Source organism: Branchiostoma lanceolatum, chromosome 8 (genome assembly GCF_035083965.1).
Source record: "Branchiostoma lanceolatum isolate klBraLanc5 chromosome 8, klBraLanc5.hap2, whole genome shotgun sequence".
NCBI classification, from domain to species: domain Eukaryota; kingdom Metazoa; phylum Chordata; class Leptocardii; order Amphioxiformes; family Branchiostomatidae; genus Branchiostoma; species Branchiostoma lanceolatum.
Window position 1 is genome coordinate 6439422 of NC_089729.1, and position 27668 is coordinate 6467089.

The 27668-nt window shown below is 38.9% G+C and overlaps 1 protein-coding gene across 1 annotated transcript; it reads right to left on the reverse strand.

Annotated features, from left to right (window-relative positions):
* On the reverse strand, window positions 1–26512 carry LOC136440867 (guanine nucleotide-binding protein subunit alpha-13-like). The gene is made up of 3 exons (XM_066437012.1): window positions 25985–26512; window positions 15107–15157; window positions 1–4122 (listed from the first exon to the last, which is right to left on the reverse strand). Exons 1-3 carry the CDS (start codon window positions 26486–26488, stop codon window positions 3547–3549), a joined length of 1131 nt encoding a protein of 376 aa, XP_066293109.1. The 5' UTR covers window positions 26489–26512; the 3' UTR covers window positions 1–3546.
* Window positions 26513–27668: the final 1156 nt, after the last annotated feature.

Genomic DNA, 27668 nt, shown 5'->3' on the forward strand with positions numbered 1-27668 from the left:
TTATTAAAGCAAACCATGGCTTTATATTCAGCTCTTGTACAAAGGGAAGAGTCACTGTCAGTAGAGAAAATTCACAGCCAAAAGTTACAAAACCATTAAAAGACAATGACTTCACAGAGTAACAGTATTAGGTACCATTCACATGTACGTCAATGGCACTTTTTTTTTCTTTTTCCACAGACAAAAATGTTTCTGGTTACAGAGTTACTATTGCCTCTAGGTCTATCAGCACTTCAAGTTCAAGATAGAAAAGTCTACACTATGATACCAAACTGTACAGTCTGCATCCTGAAATCCACATACTGTTGTTACCTAAGTCTACACTCTGAAAGCAAGCAAGCATAGCCATAAAAGCAGCCATTGGTTTACATCACGATGTCATTGCAGTGTCACTTTCACAACAGAAATGGAATGATCAAACAAAGCAGTTGAAATACTTGCCACTAGTCAATAATAGTAATACAATACTCCTTGTTTTTATTGGGTTCAGATTCATAACAACTATGTTGGCACATTTCCTGTTTATTTCTTTAAAGTCTGTATAATATGGATGTCATAGATTTAGCTTAAGGAATGCATAAAGACTATCCATCTATCTGATGAACATGGCATTCATTGGTGGCTGAGCATATAGCTGTAAACATGGTCAAAGATTTTGTGTTCAACTATCCTTCTGCCTTCCAACATTTTCTTCAACATACAATGTACATTTATACTACATATCCTGCATTCACAACCAATCAGAAACCTTGTACTTTGTATGGAGACTCAAAGTATTGTACCAAGCATTACCATTTGTTAATCATCTACCGTTACATGTGTTAACATCACTGATAGATGAAACAGTGCTTCAGTGAAGCAGCCAACATGAATCTTCAGGCAATGTCACATGTAGAGTACAAGGTTTCGTAATGAAAATATGAAGTAGAATCTGTTTCTGTAGTGTGGCTCTTAGCACAATGGCATTTCTTGTATAAAACACTGTAGAAATCAGAGTTGCGTAGATATTACTTCTAGGACATTAAGGTAGTATTTACCCACAGAAAGCGAAGTATGCAACAGCTAACCACAAAGCAGTTACATAGCCATAGTCAAAATTCTTCCTCAAAAACACAAACGAAAACCTACAACATTAATATTGGTTCATAAAAAAAATCAAAATTATTCACAAATAAGTTTTGAGTGTTCATAATAACCACCACACCCATATATTTATAAATCATAAATTAAACAAGCATGCAAAATCATACATGCATGCACATGCTTAAAAATGTAAGAACTATCCGAAGATTACTTTTCTATTTACTAATCTGGTATACAGATCGACTGTTGAATCCCTCTAAATGTTAAGTGACAAGCCAAGACAACCTGGAAGAGTAAATTCTCCATTCATTTACCGTACTTCTAAATCTAAGGCTTTCTTCTAGCCTTGTCACATTCCAATACAAGTCAGTATTGCTAGTCCACACACATCACGTTTTTAGCAGTTTTTCGGTATTTCCTTTTCAGTGGCTTTAACCATCCTCATACAGTATTCTCAACTCTACCCTTTCCTTTCAAACACCATGCTATTCTACATACAACAAGCTTTCTATCCATTAGTCTCTTGTCTTGATTACAAACTTTAGCCTTATCCTCAATTTCACATATTCAAGTTTACATTCAAAAGATCTTTCAATTCGTAAACCACGAGCCCTTGAAAGTTTGAAGATCACATGTTGTTTCTAAATCATCATTTAATTATTTGTAGTACAATGTGAACTCTATCATATAGAGACCATAGCAAAATTCACTGTGTAGCAAAACTTAACAAAGTTAACGCTCAGAAGCATACCATGGGTGAATTGTTAATAATGTGATGAGTATATGACTGTATAAAACAAAACACAAGATGAAAATAATAGGGGAAAAAAATACTTACACTTAAAGTCATGGCTTCCAACTTATCAGTCTTGGAGGTTAATTTGATGATTTACATTACATATGTACAATAGTAATCATTGCTTTCATATCCAAAACATCTACCGTACAATTAAGAAATACAATCATGAGGAGTTCGGTCAGTTATTACACATTAGAGTTTCCCTGTCATCTCACACACTGGTTAAAACCCATCCAAACAGCAATTGTCGCTTATTAGTCAGTCATGTGTTGGTCTACACAGCAGCAAAATGGGTAGAAAATCTGTCAAACAGTCAAATTTCTGCATGTGTATCTTTGATCAGAGTTTGAGCCTCAACTGTTATTTTGTACTGACATGAATACATCCTGTCAAGCATTTTGTTTCGATTAACATTTCACAGCACCTTCAAATTCACTCTGTGTGCAAAAAGAATTTTTGGTCATTCCCATGGATTTGGGTTGGGTTTCAAAATTCTGTTTAAAAAAAGCACCAATGCGTTCTTGCTCTTCAGTTGCCAAAAGTATCAATAATTATCTTCATATTCAATTTGGTACAATTTGAAGTTCACCCATCTGATCATTATCTATAAGACAGACAGTTTTTGAGCATGTCTTTCACGTGTTGTCTGTCACCTTTGTAATGATATCATTCATTCTTTGTGTTCAGTTACAGTAAGCATCAGATTACAGTAGAAAAGACACCTGTTTTGTTTGTGTTACATCAAAATTGCCTTTCACAGTATCATAGTGTACTGACCAAAAGATCACTGGCAAAACAAACGTGCCTCTATTACACGATAACAAATGCCTCAGCTTTGATGGATAGTACAAATAAGCACTGAACATTTTCCGACCAGAGAGTTTCTTGTCATGAAAGCGAAGTTTATATCATAACAGTGACAGAAGGTTATCGGTTTTGCATGGACACTACAGATTGTAGATGTGTGACAAAGGATGGGACTTTTGACAGAAGATGTTTATAAAAGTTATTTATGGGAGAAGTCAGAAGAGCAGTTTGGAAAGAAGAAATAAGCAGACAGTATCAAAGCCACTGGTCTGTGCTTACCCTTTCGTAGCTGCCAAACCAAAGTAATATTGCTTGATTATTCAGTCCTTCTCAAAAGCCAGAATCATCAAGTTTAGCACACAAAATGGGCAATAAGAATCATCACTTGTGAACAACTAATTTGCAGATTAGTTCAAACTGCCCAAACCGATGGAATTGGCCTGAGACTTGTTTCAAATCACACCAACTGATATTTATAATTATCAATTTATCACCCAACAATTGGATGTAACATTGTTGTAATTCAATGTGAAATAAGTTTTGGATAATTGATTAGCATTGTAGAGACCTTCTGCCTGACTTCAAACCCCTGGTAGAAAATGGTTGGTCATCATTACTTGTAGGACTTCTTAAATGTCGTCAACTCTTTAAGACACGTCATCGAAGGCACGATGGCCACACTATCTCTGAATGATGGATAACCAATGGCATTGGTGCTTACATCCTTAACTCTGGGAAACCTTACTATAGCACAAGAACTCCATGGAGCAGGACAAACCATGTTGTCCACATGGGAACCAAGTTGCCAAGAAAGGAGCAGCAGGAGCACCTGTTGCTATGGCAACTGGTTGCCGTGGTTACTGCAACATGAGCTGCTTAAGATTGTCCTGAAGGATGGTGTCCTTGACGGCGTGAAAGACGAACTTGATGTTTTCTGTGTCAACGGCCGTGGTGAAGTGGTGGAAGAGCGGCTTGTTCCGCTCACGCCTCTTGGCGTCGAACAGGTTTAGGATAAAGTTTTGTACGTCCGTCACATTGTGTGGATCCGACGTCTCCGGGAACTCCGCGAAGTACTCCTTGACGCTGACGTACTTGACCTTGTCTTGCAACAAGTCCGTCTTGTTGAGGAACAGGATGATGGACACTTCCGTGAAAGTCTTATTGTTCACTATCGTCTCGAAGATGTTCAGTGACTCCACCAGGCGGTTTGTTTTCCGGTCCTCCATCAGGACTTGGTCGAACTCGCTGGAGGACACCAGGAACAGGATGGACGTGACGGACTCGAAGCACTGGAACCACTTCTGACGCTGTGACCTCTGACCTCCCACATCCACCATGAGGAACGGGATGCCTTTAATGTCAAATTCATGTTCCACAATGCCTTTGGTGGCCTTTCTTGCGTACAGGACATCTTGCTTGCTTGGAATGTACTCCTGCAACAGACAGACAATATTAAGTAAAACATACATATACAATGTACATCCCCATACAATAAAAGAGATTAATTTGATCACACACAACAATTCAACAAAATGAGTTGAAAGTTTTCCTTTGTCTTTGCACATAATAGATGGAACCCAAATAACACAACCTTTTTGTAACATCACGTTTACCACAAGATTACCAACAAAGACATTCAGGTTCACATAGGTACATGTAGCTTCTCACCACCAAATTTTGAAAGGGAATGTGAGTGTGTGTGTGGGCGTTAATGATAAGAGCTAAGAGTAAGAGCACCTTCTTACTTTAAGCACATTATTTTTAACAGATAATACAGGGCAACTGCTAGATAACTTGGCCTTCCATTCCTATCAGGCCTTCACATGTTTGTGCCCTAAAGTAATAGGAGCTGGCCTTAGTGCTGAACACACTGTGGTTTGCACGGTAGTCAAGACATGCAGAAATCATGACAAGCTTACGGCCTTAAAGTTATATGATGCATATATGTACCTGCAGTTTGCATCTACGAAGTTTTTGAGATTGCAGAAAGAATTATCAGTTGTAATTCGCAATTTGATATATTAATAAAGAATTGAAAGAAAGAATTGAAAGCTCCACATAAAGTAATACAGGTTTGGTACTATGAATCAAATATTACACACAAAAAATAGTTTATCTATTTGGTACTTCTGGAAAGATTTGTTTGTTTATTCATGAGAAGCTCATCATCAAATCCGCCCTGCAGGCCGCTTTCCTTTGAGGTCCTGTGCATATTACCTGACCAGGTGGTCTTGTCATGATTGACAGTTGCTTGTGTAACATGCAGCATATTCCTCACGTGTCAGTAGTGAAGACATGTACGTGAGGAAGAACTTCCTGCCTGATCACGGGGAAGGAATCATCAAACTACACAAGCAACTGTCAATCATGATAAGACCACCTGGTCAGGTAATATGCACAGGACCTCAAAGAAAAGCGGCCTGCAGGCGGATTTGAGCTTCTCATGAATAAACAAGAAACTTAGAAAGTCTTTCCAGAAATACCAAATAGATAAACTGTTTTTTTGTGTGTAATATTTGATTCATACTTCCAAACCTGTATTACTTTATATGGAGCTTTCAATTCTTTCTTTCAATTCTTTATTAACATATCTAATTGCGAATTACAACTGAATTCTTTCTGTAATCTCAAAAACTTTGTAGATGCAAACTGCAGGTGCATGTATTGGAGCTCTACAGTTGGACAACTGTGACTTTCCTATCGTTGTGTGTCCTAAAGGACTCCTTACAATACCGGGCTTTGAATCTGTGACATACATTTGTAGGATAAGCTTTCGTGGTGATTCAACCATATTCAGGTAAATATCATCCTGCACACTGAATGGCAAACCAAAGCTCAAGAGGATCATATGCAGATGAGACTGGAAGTTTTGGTTGTGAGCGCCTTGAGCACAAAGCAGGGACAGGTGGTCCACTAAGGGACATGACATGGTGTGGCACCCTCACCTGCATCCTGCAACAAGACATTCTTTGTTATTTCAAATTCTTCCAGCTGGGGCAGCCTTTTTGGCACCCATTCTGTAATGGCACATGTGCCAGAATAAGCAGTATGCTACAGATTTAGCTTTCTGCCCTGCAAACTCACCATTTGGGCGATTATGTTGTATGGACTTTGCACCTCTAATCTGTTTCTAAAACTGCTGCTAGTTATGAAATGCCCGAGACCACATATGATGTACATAATGTAGCCATTATATCAAGCTGCACATTAAATGAGACCAAAGCAAAATTGTTCACTACAAACATAAAGATATGAATGATTTGACAAACTTTAAGGTAATCATCCCTTCACCTGTGTCCATTAGCAACTCCCTTCTATGACAACCATCCCCAACACACGATTCCACATGCACTTAGACTAATGCAATCATGCCCAACTCTGAGACTTATTTTTGGCTCATCCAATTCGAAGCCAACATCTCAAAAAACATCAAAAGAATGGTCCATTCTTCAGTTAATTGCTGCCTATTTTAGCTGACAGCTTACACTTCACATGTCAATTCTGATTTTTTGTTACACATTGGTACAACGAGATCTAAGGTGGGGGCAATCTGATTGGGCCATGTGGCAGATAGCTTTATAATTACTTTACAGTCACTCAAGACTACATCTTACTGTAAAAGCTGCTGATATTTGTGTCTTTCAATGAAGGCACATGTAGGGACTATTCCTGGAGCTTGTTTTTCTGTTTCATAATGCCGTATCTACATAGCTTTCAATCTTATTACGAATTTGCCTTTAAATGAAATAATGACATTTTACATCAAAATCATTTTCATACTTTTCAGAAGCAATTAAGTGTGTCACCAATCACTTGAAACTTAAAAGCACCTAAACTACCTTGCATGGTTATAAATGAACAAGTTTAACAACCTTCTTTCCTAGATGCATACACGTAGACAATGTACATTGCCATACAAACTGTGAGCCCGCGGAGACACTGCTTTTCAAATCAGCTTCATTATTACATTTTCAACGCGCACAGCTTTGAATCTCGCCATGGCTGAATGACTTAAAAAGAATCTCAAACGAAGTGTAATATCATACAGCTCTCCTCGATGTTGGAGTGGGCTGCAATAAATGCCACGGGTGCCTATAGGGGATGTGAAAGACGCTACACAGATAAGAGCCTTTCTTCAGTTCTGTGTGCTTGCATACAAGCCACTGGCAGTGATCTATGGGAAGCAATATTACTTGTTTATCGCAGTGAACACACTCCCACATGGAAGGCTGCAAGCGCGCCGCTTTCCAAAAGCCGGCCTTTGTTTCGCCTCTATATTTACTGCACATAACACGACCTCTGTGTGAAATTGCATTGAAAGGCCAGCCCGGGGAGCGAGCAAATCCTTCTTTGTAGATCCACAGTTGTCTGTACTCTTTTAAAAGTTGGGGAGTGTTTCCCAAGGGGTAATGGAAAATAGCTTTCCACTTTTACAGATAGATCCAAGGAAAGCTTCAGCTCTTGGTATGCATGAGCATAAGTCTTGTGGGGATATTGTATGCGTGGGTGAGTTTTCATGGTCAGAAACATTATCTATCACTATCAGTGGTCTTCTTTTAGCTATATCTTTCCTTGTTTGCTTGTTTTTCTTCTAACTTTGTCTTCCAAAGATTTATTTGGCAATCAAAAGTTGAGATAAAGATCTTAAATCAGCATCAAGACATTAATTAGGTTTCAAAAAAATTCAATATACCTACCATGCGATTCATCATGGTCATGCAAGTTCAGTCTCTTCCTTATAAAGTAGGTGAGTTTTCCCTAATTTATTTGTCTTTATACAAGAATCTCCCAGTTCATGTTTTACTTTTAGGACATTAAACTCTTAAGCCCATCTCATCTCATCTTTCAAGTTCAGTGTGCACTGTGTGAGAGTGAAGATAATTCATTTTTCTATAATTATACAGGATCCTCCCAGCCTTACAAATGTGTAGATATTTGCATTGACATCAACAAAAAAAATGTAATAAACTTAACTATGATCATAAGTGGCAACTGGCATGATGTTGACTACGATTCAGTATAATAATAGTACATTTATGTTCCCTCAAATTTATAGCAATAAGAGGGAACATAAAAGAATTGCTTTAAGGAAAACTAAAATTACAAATTGCACACATAACACGTTAGATGTAGGCCATTTGAATATTGGGAGCCACAAGTGTGTAACACTAGAACCCTTAATGTGACAGCATGAAATATACAACATGTAAGTTGGCGGGATGTTACCAAAAGTTTCAGATGATTCCAATGTGTTTTTCTTTCTCAGCTAATTTTGCTTTGATTGGAATTGAGATCTCAAACTGGGAAGGCATGATGTCTTCTAGAAGTTCTACAACACCCACACTTACACATGTACACCTACATGTACATACAAGCCTCTTAACAACTGCATCTGCAGTTCAATAAGTTCCCATAAATAGAGCACAGCTTCACTTCTGACTCCATTCAACATCAGAGATTAAAATAGTTTAGCTCATGTTCACAGTCCCAGCAGGTCAGCATACTGCAGCACATCTGCAGTTCACACCTGGCTTGAAATATTGTATTCAATTTTTGTTTTCCCACATAAGTTATAGACATGTTACCCAGGAATAAATGAAATATGTGATTCTTGATATGGTCCAGCCTGTATTCTTCTATAGCTTGCCAAATTGCAAGTTGCTTATAATCTTGTTCTAAGAATTCAAAATGTCAATATTTTTTCAACAATTTCAATATTTCATATTTCATATTTTCAATACATAACAGACTGCGGGTGGGTATTTTGAGCCCTGCCTTCTGAAAAAAAGTTCTAGTAGTTCTACAGATGACAATTGATTGAATGAGTGTCCTTTTTGTCAAACTTCAGGCAAATTCAGCACAAAATCTTAATTAACCTTCATGTGAAAAATTGGGCAAACGCTAGCTAGGTTGAATAATTAATATCTACTGTACTGATGATGACGGCTGTTTTTTTTATTGCATCAGTGGGAAGGTTGTCCTCCTCGGCGGGCTTTCACATGCATATATTATATCAATGTCCTTGATATCTACTGACTATTGACGAATAAATCTCTATGACAGAAAGCTCCAAAATTACCCAGATTCACAGGATGGTAATGATGTAGCCAAACAGTAATCTCTCTCACATCACCAGTGGGAGTTACAACTTCCTGACCCACCAGGAAAGGAGCCAATTGACCTCTGCTCACCCCTGACCATGCTCGGGCTCCCTGACCTCTGCTACTGTATCAACACAGAGGTCACTCACAGTTTTCTGGGAATTTCCATTTCAGGAAGTTCGGTTCCCTTTCCAGGAACTGAGCATGACTTTCAATTGTGTAACAGAACTATGTGGACTGTTCAGGCATTCTAAAGTTGCTATTTTGGGTTTATTGTTGTAAGAAAATCCAAAAGGATTCTGTACAATGTCTAATTTTTGCATTTTCAGTGACACTTTCAGGATCATTCTTTACAATGTACATTCTATATGCTGTCCGTGGGAGATATCATAAATCAAATTCATGCAAGTCTAATACTGTCATAATGTCTATTTTCAAATACGAAGAATCAAATCCACTTGTACAAACATATTTTTTAACTTCATTTTTCCCATGAAAATTTTCTAAGCTGACCCCATCCAGTTGATTGAAGTCTGATATTAGGAAGTTCTTGTTCAGAGCAGCAGTCATAACAGCCATGCAAGGGGTAGACATGGGGTTTTACTGTATCCTGAAAAGTCAAAATCCTTCTAATTAAGGTTTAGCCCTTCAGAATGAATTCATTAAATCAGAAAAAAAGTTACTGTATCATAGTCATGTGAATTTCAATCTGAAATGCAAAACAAAAATCTCTATAGAATACACAATCCAGTAACCCCCATGCACAGCTTCACATAGAACTCAGCAGGCGTACATTCCAAGCTCCCAGTGAGCCACTGAAGCTGAGGGCCATGTTTATGCACAGAATTTGGGTCTTGACCTTGGGCAACTTTTGCTGACCTTGTCAAAGCAAGTCTCACTTTCTTCGCTCAAATTCCTTCTTAGCACTCAAGGCTAGCAGAGTTCAAACTTCATGAATACAAATGTTTGTCTGTCAGTGGCGGAGACGTCCTCGGATCCAAAATGGACCTTCCCAAATGTACTCAGGGTTGTTTCACAAATAACCAGTTGGGAGGGATAAAGGCAGCTTTTCTCAGCACTGTATGCCAGGACTTTATACAATGTATTTTGCCATTTCGTTATTTCTACTTTGAGGAACCAGGCAATGATTGACACCCAAAGAACCTTGATTGGAGAAAATTGATTTCACACCAAGAAATTCAGTTGTCACTAAAAAGACCAATTTAGATGACATTGAAGGACAGTATCCCTTTGACTACTGTTACTGTAAATGCAGAAATGTTCGAGGTGGTTTTATGTTCGCGGTTTTCACGGTGACCGTTTCACCGCGAACTTAAAACCGCCGCGAACATTTTTGTCCAATACTGTAGCAGTATGTGACTATAGCGCTGCCGCAAACTTAAAACCACCGCGAAAACTCCATTTTCGTCTTTAGCGCGAAATAAAAAACAAAAATGTCTGTACCAGAATGGTGGAGATGTCCTACGTTTGCACACAAATGTCAGCTTTCCAGTTACTAATCTGTTTCCTTGTTATACACCATTAAAACACACTAAGTCCCTGGCACAAAACGTCAGTCCCACCCACAAAGGTGTTCCTGAATTTTTGACATTCTTGAACCCTATTCATGAGACAAACCATTACATGTTTGCACTTCCTCCGCTGGCACCCATATCAGCTATCAAAGGTACATATTTACTTGTAGCAAGCTATTCTACAAGGTTGTTATTGAGAAAAGACACGAAACAAAAGACAAAACCACACATTCCTTAAACTTGAATTTACAAATGTAATGAATAGAGAGCTAATGATACCATTTTTTGTTTATGTGCCAAAATATTGTGAATTTTAGAGGACTCCAAATACCCACCTGCAACCTGTAATTCACAGAAAAACTGCAGGACGAATATCATCTACTAGCAATTTGGAAAGCTAAAAGAATATAGGTTTGAAAAGAAGGAAAGTTTAAGGAAAACATATAAAAGAAAAGAGAAATAAAGTAGATCTAGTGCAAGCCCTCCATGAAAAAAGCAGCTGAGGCATAAACAATAGTAATACTAGAGGGCCCAAACATATTCTGTTTTCATAAACAAGTCTTCCCAAAAATTCTGACAATAGCTTGTCCAGAACACAAGATATCAAAACTGCTGCAGTGCCATAGAAAGCTGCTAGGCCGCCCAAAATTTTATCATATTGAGGTCTCATCAAGACCCAGGCACATACCAAATATCAAGACAATCCATCAAGGCATTCTTGAGTGTTGACAGATAGACACACAGACAGACATACACACAAATGCTACCCAAAACATATAAACTTCTTGGCGATTGGTGAAGGTAATAGTGCTGGCTGAAACTGCCATTGGGCCATTGGCAGAGCACTTTACAAGATAATGCATAAATTCCTGGTGGATGAAGTGAGTCAGAGTTTATGTAAGGAGCTTGGTTTGGATGGAAGACTAATGGAACATGAGTGTGGAGATTTAGGCATCCCAGCCTTCTTACAGGCATGGTACATTAAGATATTAAGAACCTCTGCCGCACAGCAAAACCCTCAAGGGCAAGCAAAACCACAAAGCTACATCAAAGCCTTCTGCAGTACATAGACTGATGATAGAGATCATATAGGATAATTCTAAAGGGAGGGGGATGAATTGTAGGAATATTGGTTCAGGTTGCAATTGTAAACATGTAACGTTACATTTTACAAAAAAAAAACCTCACTGTCCTGTGGTACTGGACCACAAACTTTTGACACAGCCACAAAACTGTCAACAGAACGGCCTGTTAGCATCATAATGGACTCAAACAATTTGGCAGGAAAAACACCTTTAGGTGACATGGCAGCAAAGAAATGTCCTGTTTTTGTTTCCGGACAGTGAGAGGATGTACTGATAGATGTGACAACTGCGCATGCATTCCAGTGCAGACAACCTCTCAGTAAAAAACAAAAAAACATATACGGAAACAAACTTTTCCTTTACGACCCTGAATATACATGTATACCACCATAATCTGAATTGTCATCAATGTGATTTTGATCACATGATTTACATCATCAGTCAAGTGTCTAAATCATGTCTACATGTTGTTGGCATACACAAGATTGAAAATACATGAGCAGCAGGGTTTGATAATTGTTCGGCATTCTTTTTTACAATTTTACAATATCATCCTCCAAATTTATCATGATTCATTACCAATGATAAGATCCATGGCTAATTTGATTGCAAGTAGTATTTCTAATTTGATTGCAAGTAGTATTTTTCAAATTAGGGAGGCGTGCTATGAAATCGCACTAGCATTATTGTGTGTGTACTGTACAGTAGTACATGTGCTGTATATTAATTATTACTCCAAGATACAAAAGTCAAAGTCAAAGTTCCTTCCCGCACCGATGGTGCATAGGGCGGCGCCCATCTCCGTTTCAGTAGCCCTTGGGCCACACTTTGTGCAATCACTACAGCAGGGGGCTAGTCCACTGGTAGTGGTGTGTGTTTAACTTCCATACTATTTCCCAAATGCTGAGTGCTAAGCAGAGAAATCAGTATGTACCATTTTTACAGTCTTTGGTATGACCCGGCCGGGGTTCGAACTCACGACCTACCGTATGCAAGGCGAACACTCTACCCACTCGGCCATTGCACCGGTTACACAATAGTTGAATACCCATGGACATTGTTACGTACAGTCGGTGGTAATAGGGAAAAGGATATTGGTTTATTTAATATCTTGCGAGATGGCTAAAGGCATACAGACAAGAACCATTAACCAATAAAATGTAGGGTAATAGGGAAAAGGACAAAAGTTTATTTTGTATCCTGCGAGATATCTATCAACATGCAGACAAGAACCATTAACCAATGAAATGTAGCGGCCTGGCCAGCAGACGATTCCCCCAGGTCCCATGGAACCTGCCATGTTACTAATGAGCCACACTTTGTAAAATGAACTGTCAGCTCTGGCTGTGGTGATCTATTCTGGAAATAGCCTACAAAGCCTCTACATGTAGTCCTAGGGACATATATTTTCTGTCGGTGGTTAAAACCAAAGTGCATCAAAATGTTCGTACTACTGATACAAGGACTTCATGGTTCAGAACAAGAAGCTTTAAAATTTGGAAAAGCTGATGTAGACCATCTGTCAGTACTAGTACTGGTCCTGCTGGACTACTACATGTCATTTTTCCAGACTTCCTAATAAGTCAAATAGGACAATGTGCATCGTAAACTAATAATGGTGAGTGTTTTTCTCAGATTGAAACTCAAACAATCAATCAAAAGTCTTCAGTAAGGTAACAACACTGCAACTGAATGTACATGTAACTTGCAAGATCGTCAACCCGAATCAGCACTAACACTTTAGGGTAGAAATACCAAGCAAATTTACTGTGTACACATGTAAGCGCCTGTTACAATATGACCTTGGAGCAGGTAACATCTGGTCACGTAATCATCAATGACACATGGTTTATTTGCTGATGTCTAATTTCTATCTCTGTAACATCTTGTGTTGAAATTATCAACGACAGTGGAATTATTTCCAGTTGTTGACAAAAAACTAGAAAGTCTGACTAATATGTTTTCCCCCTTAATATTTTGAAATGAAACTAACAGCACAAACATTATCAAAATTTGAAGGAAAGAAATGATACTCAATTCTTATCACATATTCTTCAGTTTCTGCAATAAACATCATATATCCTGCTTATCCTGTTTGTGGTTATGTGAATCAAATATACATTGCAAAGAACAGTACACAAGGACCCTGAATCCAAAACCAGACTATAAACATGTGCTTTATTTGCCAAAGCAGAACACTTAGGCCACACCAATTTAATTTCTTATTTTTAATCTTAGCACACAAAAAATCATGAGAACAGAAGGCTTGCATCTGACCCTGTTCACTCCCTGATACTGTGTGCACCAAAGTAAAAACGTTCCTCTGAGATTCTGTTTTCGTGTTGTTTTTCCAATCTAGCATTTTTTTTTACATTTTTTTATTCCGTTAACCAAGAAAATAAATTGGTGTGGCCTTATGCTGTGATTTCTGACAACTGACAACACGATAGAATCATCTGTTGGGCAATTTGTAATATGTGTGGAAACTGGTACATGTAAAAAAATAAATATTTTGTATGGGAAGCTCTGATTAGAAACATTGTGTGGGTATCACAATAAATTGTGGACACAGTGCAGAATTGTTTGTAGAATTGTTCCTAGTGTAAACAAATTATTATCCCCAATCACATCTAATTATCTGGGACAGCCATGCATGTGTATAGAATTAGAAGAAGCAAGTACATGACATGCAGCACATGATTTACAAGCACCCTATCTTTTCTAGTAGGTACTATACTACCCAGTAATAATAGCAAATGGCAGAGCTACATGTACATGTACTCTGGTGGTGTTATTTTGGGCAGGTCTCTTGAGACTTGCCTGGTAAAACTCTGTCTTGGATGGGCCAGTACAGGGTTTTGTGCAAAGTACGTAGCCTCTACCAGGCTCTGCCGGATGGCTGGAAACGTCGATGGCAGAATGTACTCCCTCCGTAGCTAACTCCCTTGGCACACTATTCACTCTATTACGGCCAATTTCTACTATTTTTCCAGCCATCCGGCGGAGCCTGGTAGAGGCTACAAAGTACGGTAAAAGGGGGAATGTTTGCGATGATTTTATGTTCATGGTTTTCACAGTGACCTCTATGCTGCAATTCAAAACCATCTCGAAAATGTTGGTTCTGTCTTCTGCTTGCCAATATGTACACCCTTGTTTCAACTGCGAACTTAAAACCATCGCAAACACTCCATCTTCCCCCTACTGCGAAATGAAATCTCTGCCAACATTTCCCCTTTCATAGTATAACATAAACGGTATGGTGATACTGATAGTGGCATTTGTACAAGTAAGAAAAGGTCTTCCTGCACAAATACATTTTCCCAGAAATACTTTTTTTTTTAAATACTCATTACTGGGATCAATACAGATCAATAATTAGTGTAATGATTACACTAATAATTGATCTGTATTGATCCCAGTACAAGGTGTGGTACATGTATGTACAGTGGAAGTGTGTCAAAGCTTTTTCCCTTCAATTTGCTTGGGTTGTATATTCTGTGTGCTGTCATGGTCCTTGAATGCAAGGATTTTAGGGAAGATATTTTGTATAGTTGAATGTGTTATTTTTTTTCACCTCATCCAAAGTTCCAAACTGACAAAGAGTTTTAACTCTTTCAAATTTAAATTTTAAGGACAAACAAACAAATGTAAAAACAAAGAAAAGTAATGCCATCAAGAGAAAACTGTCCTACTTACCACACTGGATATTCTGTCAACATTTTCCATGAAGTATTTCACTGAGTCACCCTGTGGATAAAACATACCAAAAACTGTTAATTTGCATTTCAAAATTTGTTAAAAACTGTTAATTCACATACTTCAATACAGATAAGGCTTAACAAGGTCTTATACTGGCCTTCATCATGGATATAATTTCACTAAAATATTGGCACGTTGATATTTTTGAAGACTTAACTATTGCTGACAACACAAATCTGATTCCACCTGTGTTCATAAGACAATGTGGAGGAATCATGTGGGTTGGAGATCAGTTTTCTTTTAGAGAAAAATAAGTGTACGGTGTGAAGGAAATCTGTAAAGGAAGAAGGGAGTTTTCGAACACACAAGTAAGATAACAAAAATGGGGTATTCTAGGGCTTTCTGATTAATCTGAAGGTGAAATCATGGTCAGACAAGTCACAGTTGAAGACTGTAGCCACCCGTGCTCTGGCATAGTCAGTGGTCAAACTGAATTTTCCTCTTTTGGAAATTCTTGACCCAAGGATAACAGGGCTGAAAGTAGTATGAGGATGTAGCATCGCCCCTGTTTCCTTGTATAAAAAAAAACTGGGTCCCTGGTTCGTCTTTTGTACTACAGTAACTGTAATTATAATAAGCATGATATACCGCGGATTGGAGAATCAACGTTTGTTGATGGGATAGATCAGCATCAATCACAACTCATCAGTACCAGGAGTCCTGAGCTGCCGGATATTTTCATTACTTTACCATTCATCTCAATGACTGCACCTGCTTAGGTAATCAAGCTGTGGGGACTGATGTGTAGTCATCCACCTGCGCTTTTTTAAAGTCATCACCAACAACTGTATAAATTAAAATACTTCTTTTTACACTGAAACTGGAAATTCACCTGTGTGGGTTAGAGGGCTAGTTACAAAAACAAATCAGCTGCAATCAAGAGTTCTTTTGGATGCGTTATGCCAGGCATTAGCAGAGTAATGGTAGTGTTTTTGAAGCACTCATGTCCTGGCAACGGCTATAAATGTTGTCAGATGTGGTAACTACAGCCTGGGATTGAACAAAGGAAGTAGTCCTCCAAGCAACAGCCTTGTGTGCAATCACTAGGCTCTCATGTGCTGTAATTTGACAGCAATAAAATGGGTCACTTGTTTCCAAGGACAGGAATGGCAGTTTGAAAGCCACATTGTATGGGCGTATGTTACATTATCAAACAACACACGTATTGAGTGCAATTGTTTGAAATCCTGTCACAATTCTTGACACAGGAAAAGGACATAGCAAAGCATGATACTACATGTAGTAAATAGATATTTAATCCAAATTCCATTTCTGTACCATACAGAATAATTCTGTTCAAAACCCTCACCCTGGGAAATATTCCCTAACATTTCATGAAGTCCTGTTCCCCGAAACTGGGATCATCTGCCTAATCATTATTTTCAAAAGTGAGTGACACTTTGTATCAACGTTACGTAAATGTAGTTTTATTGTTTACGATTTTACAGCTTTGCTTTGCTAGTTGTGCAAGTTTTATTGACATATGATATATTTTGTTCCATGGATTTATTCATGCATTAGGCCATATGAATTTTCTTCCTTGGTTTTGGGATGACAGCAGCTGAGCCCTAGCCTGGGTGCCATCCTAATTTCTACCGGGGCTCCTACACTCGCTACCCTCAACAAATTTTTTGAGGGTAGCGAGTGTAGGAGCCCCGGTAGAAATTAGGATGGCACCCAGGCTAGCTGAGCCCGTGTTACATAACCTCTCCCTGTCCTGGGCAATATGGGCTTGCTAGCCGCCAGAGCGCCGTTCTAGTCAGGCTACTCAGATTATAGCAGCAAAATCTATCTTCCCCTTCTGGAATTTTTACATGAAGTTGATGAACATTGAGAATTCTAACAGAACAGCCCTGTGGGGAATACAGGGCACTTTCCAGGAACAAATCCCTTGCTTTCCGTTTCCAGGAAAGGACCTTGTTTGTCATACATTGATGCAATTTTATGGGAAGACTTCACTGGAAGCAGGCATTAGCTTGGAAGGAGATCACGAAAACACTGTACATTCACTTAATTTTGTGGCAGACTGACAAAATCTTTGAGTTCACAGTCGAAACAATATATGAAGACATTTCAAACTCTACCACTGGATAAAACTCGGAGATTTACTTCTGTATGTTTCGAGTGACACCTATCACTCATCTTCAGCATCTCAAGGTTGAAACAATAGTAACAAAATGGATGATTGAACAAATGTTTGCCAGTGTGATGATTGACTTGAAGACCTACAGTTAATGTCATTCCTAATCCTAGGCTTACTATTTCTAGCTCGATCTGAACAGCTTGAGTTCACATATTTAGCCGATACTTATTTTTAAATTAGAAAGAATACCGTATGCTACATTTACACCTCTTAGAACCTTGTTCACTTCTGAAAGGACACGCCCACACACCCTTTCATATACACATGCTTACCAGCACATTCAAACTGACAGCTTTCTCATTGTGCTGTTTGGTGGAACACTCAGATCCAAGGAGCACAGTAGTTGAAGCAACAAAAGGTCACAGCACGATTGTAGAGGGAACAGATATTGATTGGACTACAAGCCACTGCCGACTTTTTGTTACTAATGTTAGACAGCTTTTTAAAGACCATTACCATCACAGCTGTCACACAACTCACGTGCAGTTACAGGAGTTCTTGAAAAGGGACAACATGGGGTACAGAAAAATCAGGGCTAACACAAAATTACACACAAACTTTCCATAAAAGATTATTCGAGAACTCTGTCAGCGAAATAACCATGAAAGATTCTCCTCAAGACAGTTCATAAAACATAATTCAACGTAAATTTTAGTGATATCTATTACTACAAATCCAGTGAATTCGAATAAATGTATTTTGAATGTGGTGGCCTTCGACTAGCCCCCATGAGATGAAAAGGAAGATTTGAGTACTAGTGCTTTCCTTGGACCTGTTTTCCACCAGACAGCGATTGTTGAACGACCAGAATATGATACAAGATGTAAAAGTCATATTAAAAGACAACAAAGCACACAAAAACGTTTTAGAAAATTCATTCCTTATCTATAAAATTCTTAGAGCAATCTGTCAAATATTTGGTCACTCAGCAATTCCAGCCCCTAGTGGAAAGGGGATGTACCATTCATTACCCAAACCTGTTGCAAGACTACAACGACCTTTGAACTCTGGTGGAAACTGATCCTTATTTGCATGTTCACCTCAGGTGATCCCTGTGCTGACATGTGGAACAACACCTGGATTACATAAACAAATATTGGTAACAAGGCTGACTGACAAATTGAAGAAGAACTTTTTTTTTGCAAACTTTTTAGTGCCTTGGACCTTAGGTTCTTCAACAAACCTATTCAGATCTCACACGGTCACACCAAAACAGTCTTCACATTATTTCTGTTTTTCCTCTGACAGAAAATGATCTTATGAGTTGGAGACTATCAAATAAACAGGGTAGAATATATACATAAATCGCTAGAGGACCAAGCTACATGTAAGCTTTGATTAAGTCAGAGTTTTCAAGTCAGTTAATCTGAGCAATTTGTAGTAACTGAAAATCTGTGCCCTCTCCCTATGTTAGCTCATGAACCAAGGCTAACAGGCCTTCTCCAAGGTACCATTTATACACTGCTGGGTTAAGAGATTAAGGATTCTGATAGGAGAAAGATGTGGTTGTTACAGAACACATGTTTGCAATACAATGTATGTACCCAACTGGTGGTTACAAATGGGGGAATTCATTTGCATTCCTACTCTCCCAGTCCAAGCAGAAGTTTGGCTCTGGCTTGTTTTTTGACATGTTTCAGGTGTTTTTGTCTGGATTTCTAGTTTGTCCCGTTGTCTTGCAAGGTTGCCTAAGTGACAAGTCACATAAAGAAAACGGGACAAAACGGGAAGCCTAAAACACGTCAAAAACAAGGCAGAAAAATACAGAAAAATATCAATCATTTTGTTTGGTTCTTCCGTTTCAACACATCATGAAACCGCTTGTCTTTTGATTCGAATACAGTTCAATTCAATTTCAATTTGATCTTTATTGAAACAACTTGTAGGCATAAGTCTGAATTTTGTTGTTCTGACAGATGTTCAGTAGCCGTTTCACTTAATCCACTTATCCATACATTTCACTACGCACAGATCTACATGTAATACACATGTACCTGTATTCGACCCTACAAATGAAGGCTAACAAATACTGGCATTGTGGCTTATACTATAAGGCACAATGCCAGCATTTGTTAGCTTTCATTTGTTCATAAGTTATAGTTATACTAATGTGACATGTGTATAGCAAAATATGAAACAATTTGGAATCTGCATGATGAAATGTTCCTCTGACTCATAAAACAAACCTGTCAATATAAACATGTACATCCTCCTCCTCCTGTGTCATAGAATGGATGCCCCCCAAACCTTAGCAATTCTACTAGAAATAGCCTACAGAATATAAAACACTTATCATGCAGACAGACAGACTGTTCGCAAAAACTTGTCCCCGCACCACCAGAATGCAAATTACAGTTCAGCATGCTACCGGTGCTCAACATCACAACTCAGTAGGCAACATTTACCAAAGCTATACTGACTGTAAATGCAGAATTGTTCGTGGTGGTTTTATGTTCGCGGTTTTTGCGCTGACACAAACGTTGCGCTTTGTCCAATACTGTAGCAGTATGTAACTATAGCGCTTTGTCCAATACTGTAGCAGTATGTAACTTAAACCACCACGAACACTCCATTTTCGCCTTAGCGCGAAATAAAAACCATGCGAACTTAAATGCATTTACAGTATTGGGGAAAAGATGTACATGTATATGCCATTACAGTATTTAGGGATACTGTAATAGGTAGATGTATTTCTCATTTTGCTTTGGGCTATACAGAGTAACGAAATTAAGCTCATTACAATTTGTAGACGGTACAAAGTGACTCGCTCCAGGTATTTGTTGTACATGTAGATCAAAGAGACGCAGAATAAGAAGCGACAACGATATATGGAACATATCTAGCCTGGAATCTATCTTTTGGGTTGATCTGCACAAAAATGTACATGCACTGTAACATTACATCAAAATGAGTACATGCATGCTTGAATCATAACTCAAACTTGTAGCAATTACAGGCTAGAGTAGAAACGTCCCACCAGTATCCTGCTCTCAATCAAACCACCTTGGAAAGAATATACTGACCAACACATCAACTAACGCTGGTAAAAACATAACCTCCGTGACAGAGGTATTGATATCATGTCAGCTGTTTGTGGCTAGACAATAAGCGGACCTCTGGACTTTTGTATACCACAGAGGGACAGGTAACATCTGGTATTCTGCAAATTTGGGTCAAACTACAACACACCAGTGTCAGTCTCCCTGTCTGAACATGATATGTGGACATGCATAAACTACCAGGCCACACGATAGCTTACAGTGGAGTGTGTACTACATCATAGTACAGTACTACCTGCATACTGGACCACACAGTACAACATGTAGATTATGCCGGTTAACAACATGACCATCCCTTCACCCAGTCGGAAAATATACCAGGACATGTAGTAGCATAATCCGTTGCTATCTGCTTTTTGACTATGTGCATTTAGGAGGGACAAATTTGCTTATGTCCATTAGGAAACAAATTTGCAATGTCTCTTATTAGTCTTAAAGAGTCTTTCTTTCCATGTACAAGTATACAATTTCACTTCCTGTACATTGACATAATGGCTCACCTTACTTTAAAAGTCAGATACTTTGTTTCCATGTAACAAAATTTGTCTATTAGTACTAGTGTTACTTACTGCAAATCCATTAATACACATGTAACTCGGTAAACTCACCCTCTGCAAGGAGATTGTTTGATTCAAGGCTATCTGTTTTCAAATGCCCACAGCTCCAATGGGGTTATCAAATGAACTAGAAATAATGCTCCAGCTCAATAATTATCCCTGCAAATGAGTGCAATGATCTAAACATAGTGCAGGAAAGGTCATTTCACTAATCTGTTATTCCTACAAAACCTGTCAGTGAGTGTTTTCATGTGGTTTTTTTTTTTTTCAATTTTACCACATACATGTGTGTGTACTATTTTGACCGTGGACTTCTAAACTAACTTGTAGCAGGGAGGCGGTAGCCTTGAACACAGTGTTAACTTAAGTATCGAAAGTCTGTAATCATGAAATGACAGCTTCATGTTGACTAGTAGTTGTAGAATTGTAAACCAGCCCGAAGGATGAAAAACCTGTTTTGTATGGATGTGATGCGTGGGAAAAACGAAAAACACACAAGCAACAGTAATATCTGAGACACCTACATCATACATGTACCAAGCACCCGATATCAGTAATTACATATATGTCATTGCAGGGAATGGCCTATCTTTATCTGTTATCAACATCTCCAAGGATAATGAGGGTATACTTCTGTATTACCATGTAAGAGGAGACACAAATGCCGAGAACTGATACTGTAATACTATTAGGATTGAATTTTGGGTGGAACCTATAAGGACTGAACCATGTTGGAGGATTTCTGGGGATTAGATTAGATCAAAATATCACAATGAAATATTAATCCAAAAATACGATTTTTTTGAAAAGCTGATTGCAAGATAGTATAATAACAGAAAACAGAAAATTCTCGGGAATCACATGCACATTTCTGCGCACACATCAAAAACAATGTCTCATGTTCTGTCTCTAACAGTTACTGGGTCAACTGTCTATCAAGAAGATCATTACAGATTGGTCTATCCTTTAACAGTTAGTAGGTCAATAGTCTATCAGCCTGATTACAGCAGATTGATTACATGTCCATCCTTGTTGCATCCCTACTGTCCAGAGAGTCACAGAAACACAAAACCCTGGGTGTAGTGGGTAGTTCCTGGAGGGAGCCTGGAATGTCACCAGGTCAGAGGTCAACACTGCCATCACAAATCAGCCATGCTATTGTGCCCAACAAGGCAGAAATACGGATAAACCTCTGCGATTCCGGAAGAATTCTGTTGTTTAACCTCATCTATAAGATGCGTAATTGGACAGATCAAGATACATTTGTTGGACAAGGTCACTACAAAGCTGTAGGTATAATTTGGAAGCAAGAAAACCCCTTTGCGGAATGTTTATTTCTGTACAGGATTTGGAATTTGGCTAGGTTCAAACAGAGTGAATGTCTCTGAAAATAAGGGTTGAACACTAAAGCTTTTAAAAGCCTAACAAAACAGTGTTGGAGAGACACCGTGCAGTCAGTAAGCTTACAGTTATAAATTGGGTACAAGAACAGATTCTGAGTCAGCTCAAGAGGATAGCGTACAAGTGAAACTAGACATACAAATGTATTACATTGACAACTTGCATGAAACCAAACCCTATAGCTATAGAGCCCTTTCAAAAACTGGTGTTAGAACCATCTACTTAAGGAATCCTACAGTAGGTATACAGTAGCATAGTGTTAAGTTACATTCTAGTACAGTTCCAGGGAAGAACAGATGGCACTGCTGCAATGCTATTTCAAATTTTCCCATGATTTAGTGCATGATGCATGTTTTCCTGATCATTCAGTGTAGTGAAGAATGTATTTTTATTTGTTTTCTAAATTCTATGCTACAAATCATCAAGGATTCTGTAATCTATTATCATCATACACAGTTAAGAGCTCTGGTAAGACCTGTTAGCATTTGTCGGAGAGTGGTATGGTGCTTTAAATTTGGCTGATTTCAGATTGTAGTTGGCAAATAAGCTTCTGCAGCTACATGTATATGAGGATATCACAACTTAGCTACTAACTGTATTGGCAGCAATAAAACTATGTTTTCATGCATATATTCATCTTACCAGCAAATTGTTTCTTGTCCTGAAAGCATGTAAGCTATGGAACTGAACATAAAAGGAAAAAATTGTGGGTTAACTAGAATTTCATGTTCATTTAACTTACATGTTTCTCTATAAACTATTAATAGTATTATATGTAGGGTATTCAAATTCTTTTATATGATCTTTATGACTTATTTGAGAAACCACTAAAGAAAAATTATATTGTAATATCACTCATTACAGAAGTTAATTGCTGAAAATATCAATTCTGCAGGCTTTTGTCTAAGACTAAAAATCTGTTCATTGCTATATCTATCAATGTTTTATCACTACCTCAAAAATTCTATAATCTAAACATGCCTATTAATTATTCAATCTCGAAAATTCCACCACTAACACATGTAACTGTTCAGGTCCTGACTCTGAGATGAATAATAAGCAATCGTATTATTCTATTAATGAATCATCATACATTTATCTGATCTAAAGGGCAAAAATACTTTCATAGTGGGTTCATAACAACACATGTGCCCTGATTCTGAATTTACTACACAATTTTGCTATTGTCTCCTTAGCATAGTGGTATGAAAAACTTTGATTCTTCCACTCACTACATTTTGTGTACATTTAAATGGGTCGAGCCCTGACAAGCACGATATGGTGTTGGGGTGCCTTTGTCCTTTGAAGGGGAAAGGGGACGTTGTAAAGAGACCAATGTATGAAGACACTTCAGGCTTGAAACCTCTGCACGTTTAAAACTAAAGCCCAACACATTTATCAAGAAGAGTAGGTGTGACCTTGTGTAGTTGGCTGAAAACATGGGGTGTGCAACCATGCTGCACTACCAGCCATCGAAAAAACATTATACTTTGTCTCAATAGATTTATAGGACGACCTGCGTTGACCTTTCACTTCATACATCAATATTTGCAGGAAATAAAAAATGCTCCAACACCACATAAAAATGCCTTTTTTTCTGCGATAAACCTGGGATGTAACATGTTGCATCACTGCTTTAAAATGCCAAACGAGTTATCAGAAAAGTCTCTAGATTTATCGTTTTGTCACAAATCTTTACATCGATTATGGACCTGTTCATTTGGAATTAAAATTAACTAGCCAAATATCATATTATTCCACAAAATAGAGAATAGGGAAATCTTTAGGATATAAGAGACAAATTTGATCTTCTTTCTTTCATCCAGGATGTTGCTGTACAACCAACTGGGAAGTGTTTCACTTGTAAACATACATTGTTTCCTGAAATAGCTCGACCATTGATATGTTTGTGAATAATACAGAGATGATTCAGAGAATTCCCAGTGATTGGTGACTGTTACCAGTCATCATGGTGAGTAATAAGAAACCGTTTTGAACCATTAAGCATTATGATACTCCTTCAATATTTTTTTCTAGTACAGATATACTGTGCCAATCAAAATTGCTAATACTATTAGTAATAGTCACAAGTCATCAGATTCCTAGCAGGTATCAAATTACAGTAGCAATACTAACATGAAAATGTTTTCTGGTTTTCTATATAGTTGTCTTTGTCCCATCTTATTTCCCTGTTCTATTTCAGACAACACCCACTGTGAAATGTCTACAAACATTTGAACAGGAAAAGAACACTAATCAATGATTCAATGAATGAAACCAAACTGGAGTCCTCTGTAATCTGTTTTTCTACTTACCATAGTTAATCAAATTGATTACAATGTTAAAAGTAATAAAACACTGTACTGGTGTACAATGGTACAAATGACTCAATGATATTGAAGTCTTTGTAGTGTACACACAAAAAAACAAACCAATTTTCCATATCTCATTTACTTTTCGATTCATGTAATTTTCACAATATGAATACTGTATGAAAATCATAAGAAGTCTTGATTCTAAAAAAATCATTACCTCTATCTTTGATATGTTATGATTGTGGCTTTTAACACATATCGCTTATCATTCCTGTCTTTTTATGGTAACAAGAAAGCTTACCCTATTGTGAACCCAAACTTGCCTGGGGGGATGACCCTGAGGTTATTATGCCAATTATATAAATTCCACCAGTCAATGTTTTACTATGCATAGTTTTACTATTTTTGTAGTTTTTAGATAATGTCTGTATCATGTGTTTGGATAACGCCACAGAGAAACTTTTTACCTCCGCGAACCCAGGCCCAGTCTGAGGAATGAATAAACGTCTTGTGCAGTTGATTGACAATTCCTGATGTCCTGCAAACAACATCAACTCGAGGAAGGCCCAGACAACTTTTTCTCGTGGTACTGCTAAGTTTGTTGAGCTATTCCAAGATTTCCTTAAACCCTTTGCATAAGACGTGACTCAGGGACACGTAAGAGGAATGTAGGAACAAGTTGTCGGGTGATTTGAAGGGGAATATCCCGGAGAGCGAGTCTGTGGTCACCCCTTGGGACAACAACCGCACCCGGGCGTGGCTACATCTGCCCCCCTCCCACCCCTGCTCAGGATAGAAAATCACTCGGGCTTTCTATTTCCCTTCCTTGAAAAGGTAGAGATATAATAGCTACGTCGTGAACAGAATCCCGACAATGGTGATTTTAATTTGGTGCGTCGCTGGGAGGCCCTGCTTTGTTAGGGAGATGACATATTCAAATCTTGGGCGGAGTGTGAAAGGAGTCCGGGTCATTTCGGGCTGTCTCTCGCCTCTGGCGTCGTGAAAGTCGTGTGGGTTTCTGCGTCAGTTTCACAAACTGTGTATTTACCCAGGCTTTTCATACATGCTGTACCCCTAGTATACGACTTGAGGATTATGGGGAGACTGTTTTTAAGTTGTTAACCGTTCGTAAAAGATGAACTTTGGACAACAACAAAACAGGAGTCTTCGTAACTGGGCGGGGAGAGACGCGTCGGGTCCGGAATGAGTTCATTTCGTACTAACGAGGGGGGAGGGGGTTGTTAGGCACAGGACAGGACAAAAACACAGTCCCTATAACAACCCATCCGAAGCTGTGTGTCTGGGAATACCTAGAAGTTGTAAGAGGAGGAATTTCTTACCAGTTGGAATTCTCTCCTTCTGTCCCACGCCTCCTGAATCCCCGCATCGGACCACAGAGACCTGATAGCGGGGCAGTACTCCAAAAACAGGGCAGTGTCTATCTTGATCGTTCCTTCGAATTTCATAACCTGATCGCAGTACAGCTCGTTGCTTGGCTCCTTCATCTTGATGCCTAGCTTTCTCTGAGCGTCCACGAGCACTTTCATCCCCTTCACGATGTTGTTGTAGACCGTGGGTCTGTACTCTTTCAGCGCTTCCACGTCGAAATCCTTGCCGTGGATGATGCGCATCTGCTTGAGGAAGGTGGACTTGCCGCTCTCGCCGGCGCCTAGCAGCAAGATCTTGACTTGTCTGCGGAGATGGACCTTCTCCTTGGCCAGCATTTTGTCGATCTGCTTGGACCGTTGTCTTTGCTCGATGTCCTGCGGATCGCCACAGCACAGGCCCAGGCAGAACGGAGGGGCCCCGGCCCGGGCCGCAGCCTGCCCAACCCGCACCGCCATCTTGGAACTTTGGACTAGCCTGGGACAGGAGGGGCCGACCAACCCGCGCGGGGGGGAGGGACGGGACGCGCTCCGCTTTAATAACACTTTCGTTAGTTAGCGCGTAATAATCATAAATTGCACGATACGTTTCATCTTTAACAAACTGTGATTGAATTAGAATATCTTTAATATCTATAACGCCTATGTAAAATGTTGAACATCATTATAATCGATAATAATTCTATCAACTTATTCATTTCTTTATTTCATTCATTCATAGCTTTTCACATTTAAAAAAAAAACGTTAGTTTCCTAAACAGTGAAATAAGGGAACAGTGATAACGAGATAGAATTGATAAATCATTTCATCACACCATGATTATGCACTGTCTGGCTACGGGCTCAATTACGGAGGACGTCGACTAAACATACGTAATGGTGACGAACGCTCACGTACGGTCGCGCAGCGCCCAGCTAGCGTTTAAATGTCAAAAGTAATCCTTAGACTTGGGGAAATGTCAGAGAAGATTGACGTATGCACGTTCGCTCTTTCTCGTGTGATGTAGCCTTAAGTTGATTTATCTATTTCCTTTGAAAGGGCCAGTAGGATGTTATGCAAGACATCGTTTATATTTAACGTGCTGCATTTTATCAAATTTGGAATAAAGGCATAGTTGAGAGAGAAAGAACGAGATGATAGAGAGAGAGAGAAGGAGAGAGTGTCATTAAGATATCCCCCCCCCCTCAGTATTGGAGACTTGGAATGGCGTAGCTAAATTCGTAATAGGAAACCCCTACTGAGAGTAAAACTCGACCAGGCCACATAACGACCAGTAATTGATTACTTTACTTCGATGATAAATATGCACAAGTGACCGCGCTGAAAACAGTCCGGTATCCTGCCCACCCCCGCCCGAGGCCCAAAGTGAAAGATTCCACCACTCGAACGTACACACCGACGCCTCACCCCTTGTGACGTCACGGATCGGGAAGTGATCCCATCGATGGCTTGTTTCCTGAAATAGCTCTGTTGTCATCGTGAAAATACAAGTAGCTAAACCGGATCGCTTACCAAGCTGAACCAAGTACGACAAGCCCACCAGGTAGTCCTGTAAGCTAGGCTTTAGCCTAATATGTGGATAGTAACTTTGTGGTCCGAATGTTAGCGTGGTGTGTGTTATATTTCACAGCGCGCACG

What these genes read in the sequence shown, in the direction of transcription:
- LOC136440867 (XM_066437012.1), bottom strand. Translation starts at nt 26,488, where the DNA reads ATGGCGGTGCGGGTTGGGCAGGCTGCGGCCCGGGCCGGGGCCCCTCCG. An exon ending in GAAGGAGAGAATTCCAACTG is followed by an intron (nt 15,158 to 25,984) that starts GTAAGAAATTCC and finishes TTTTATCCACAG; the next exon opens with GGTGACTCAGTGAAATACTT. An exon ending in TTGACAGAATATCCAGTGTG is followed by an intron (nt 4,123 to 15,106) that starts GTAAGTAGGACA and finishes TGTCTGTTGCAG; the next exon opens with GAGTACATTCCAAGCAAGCA.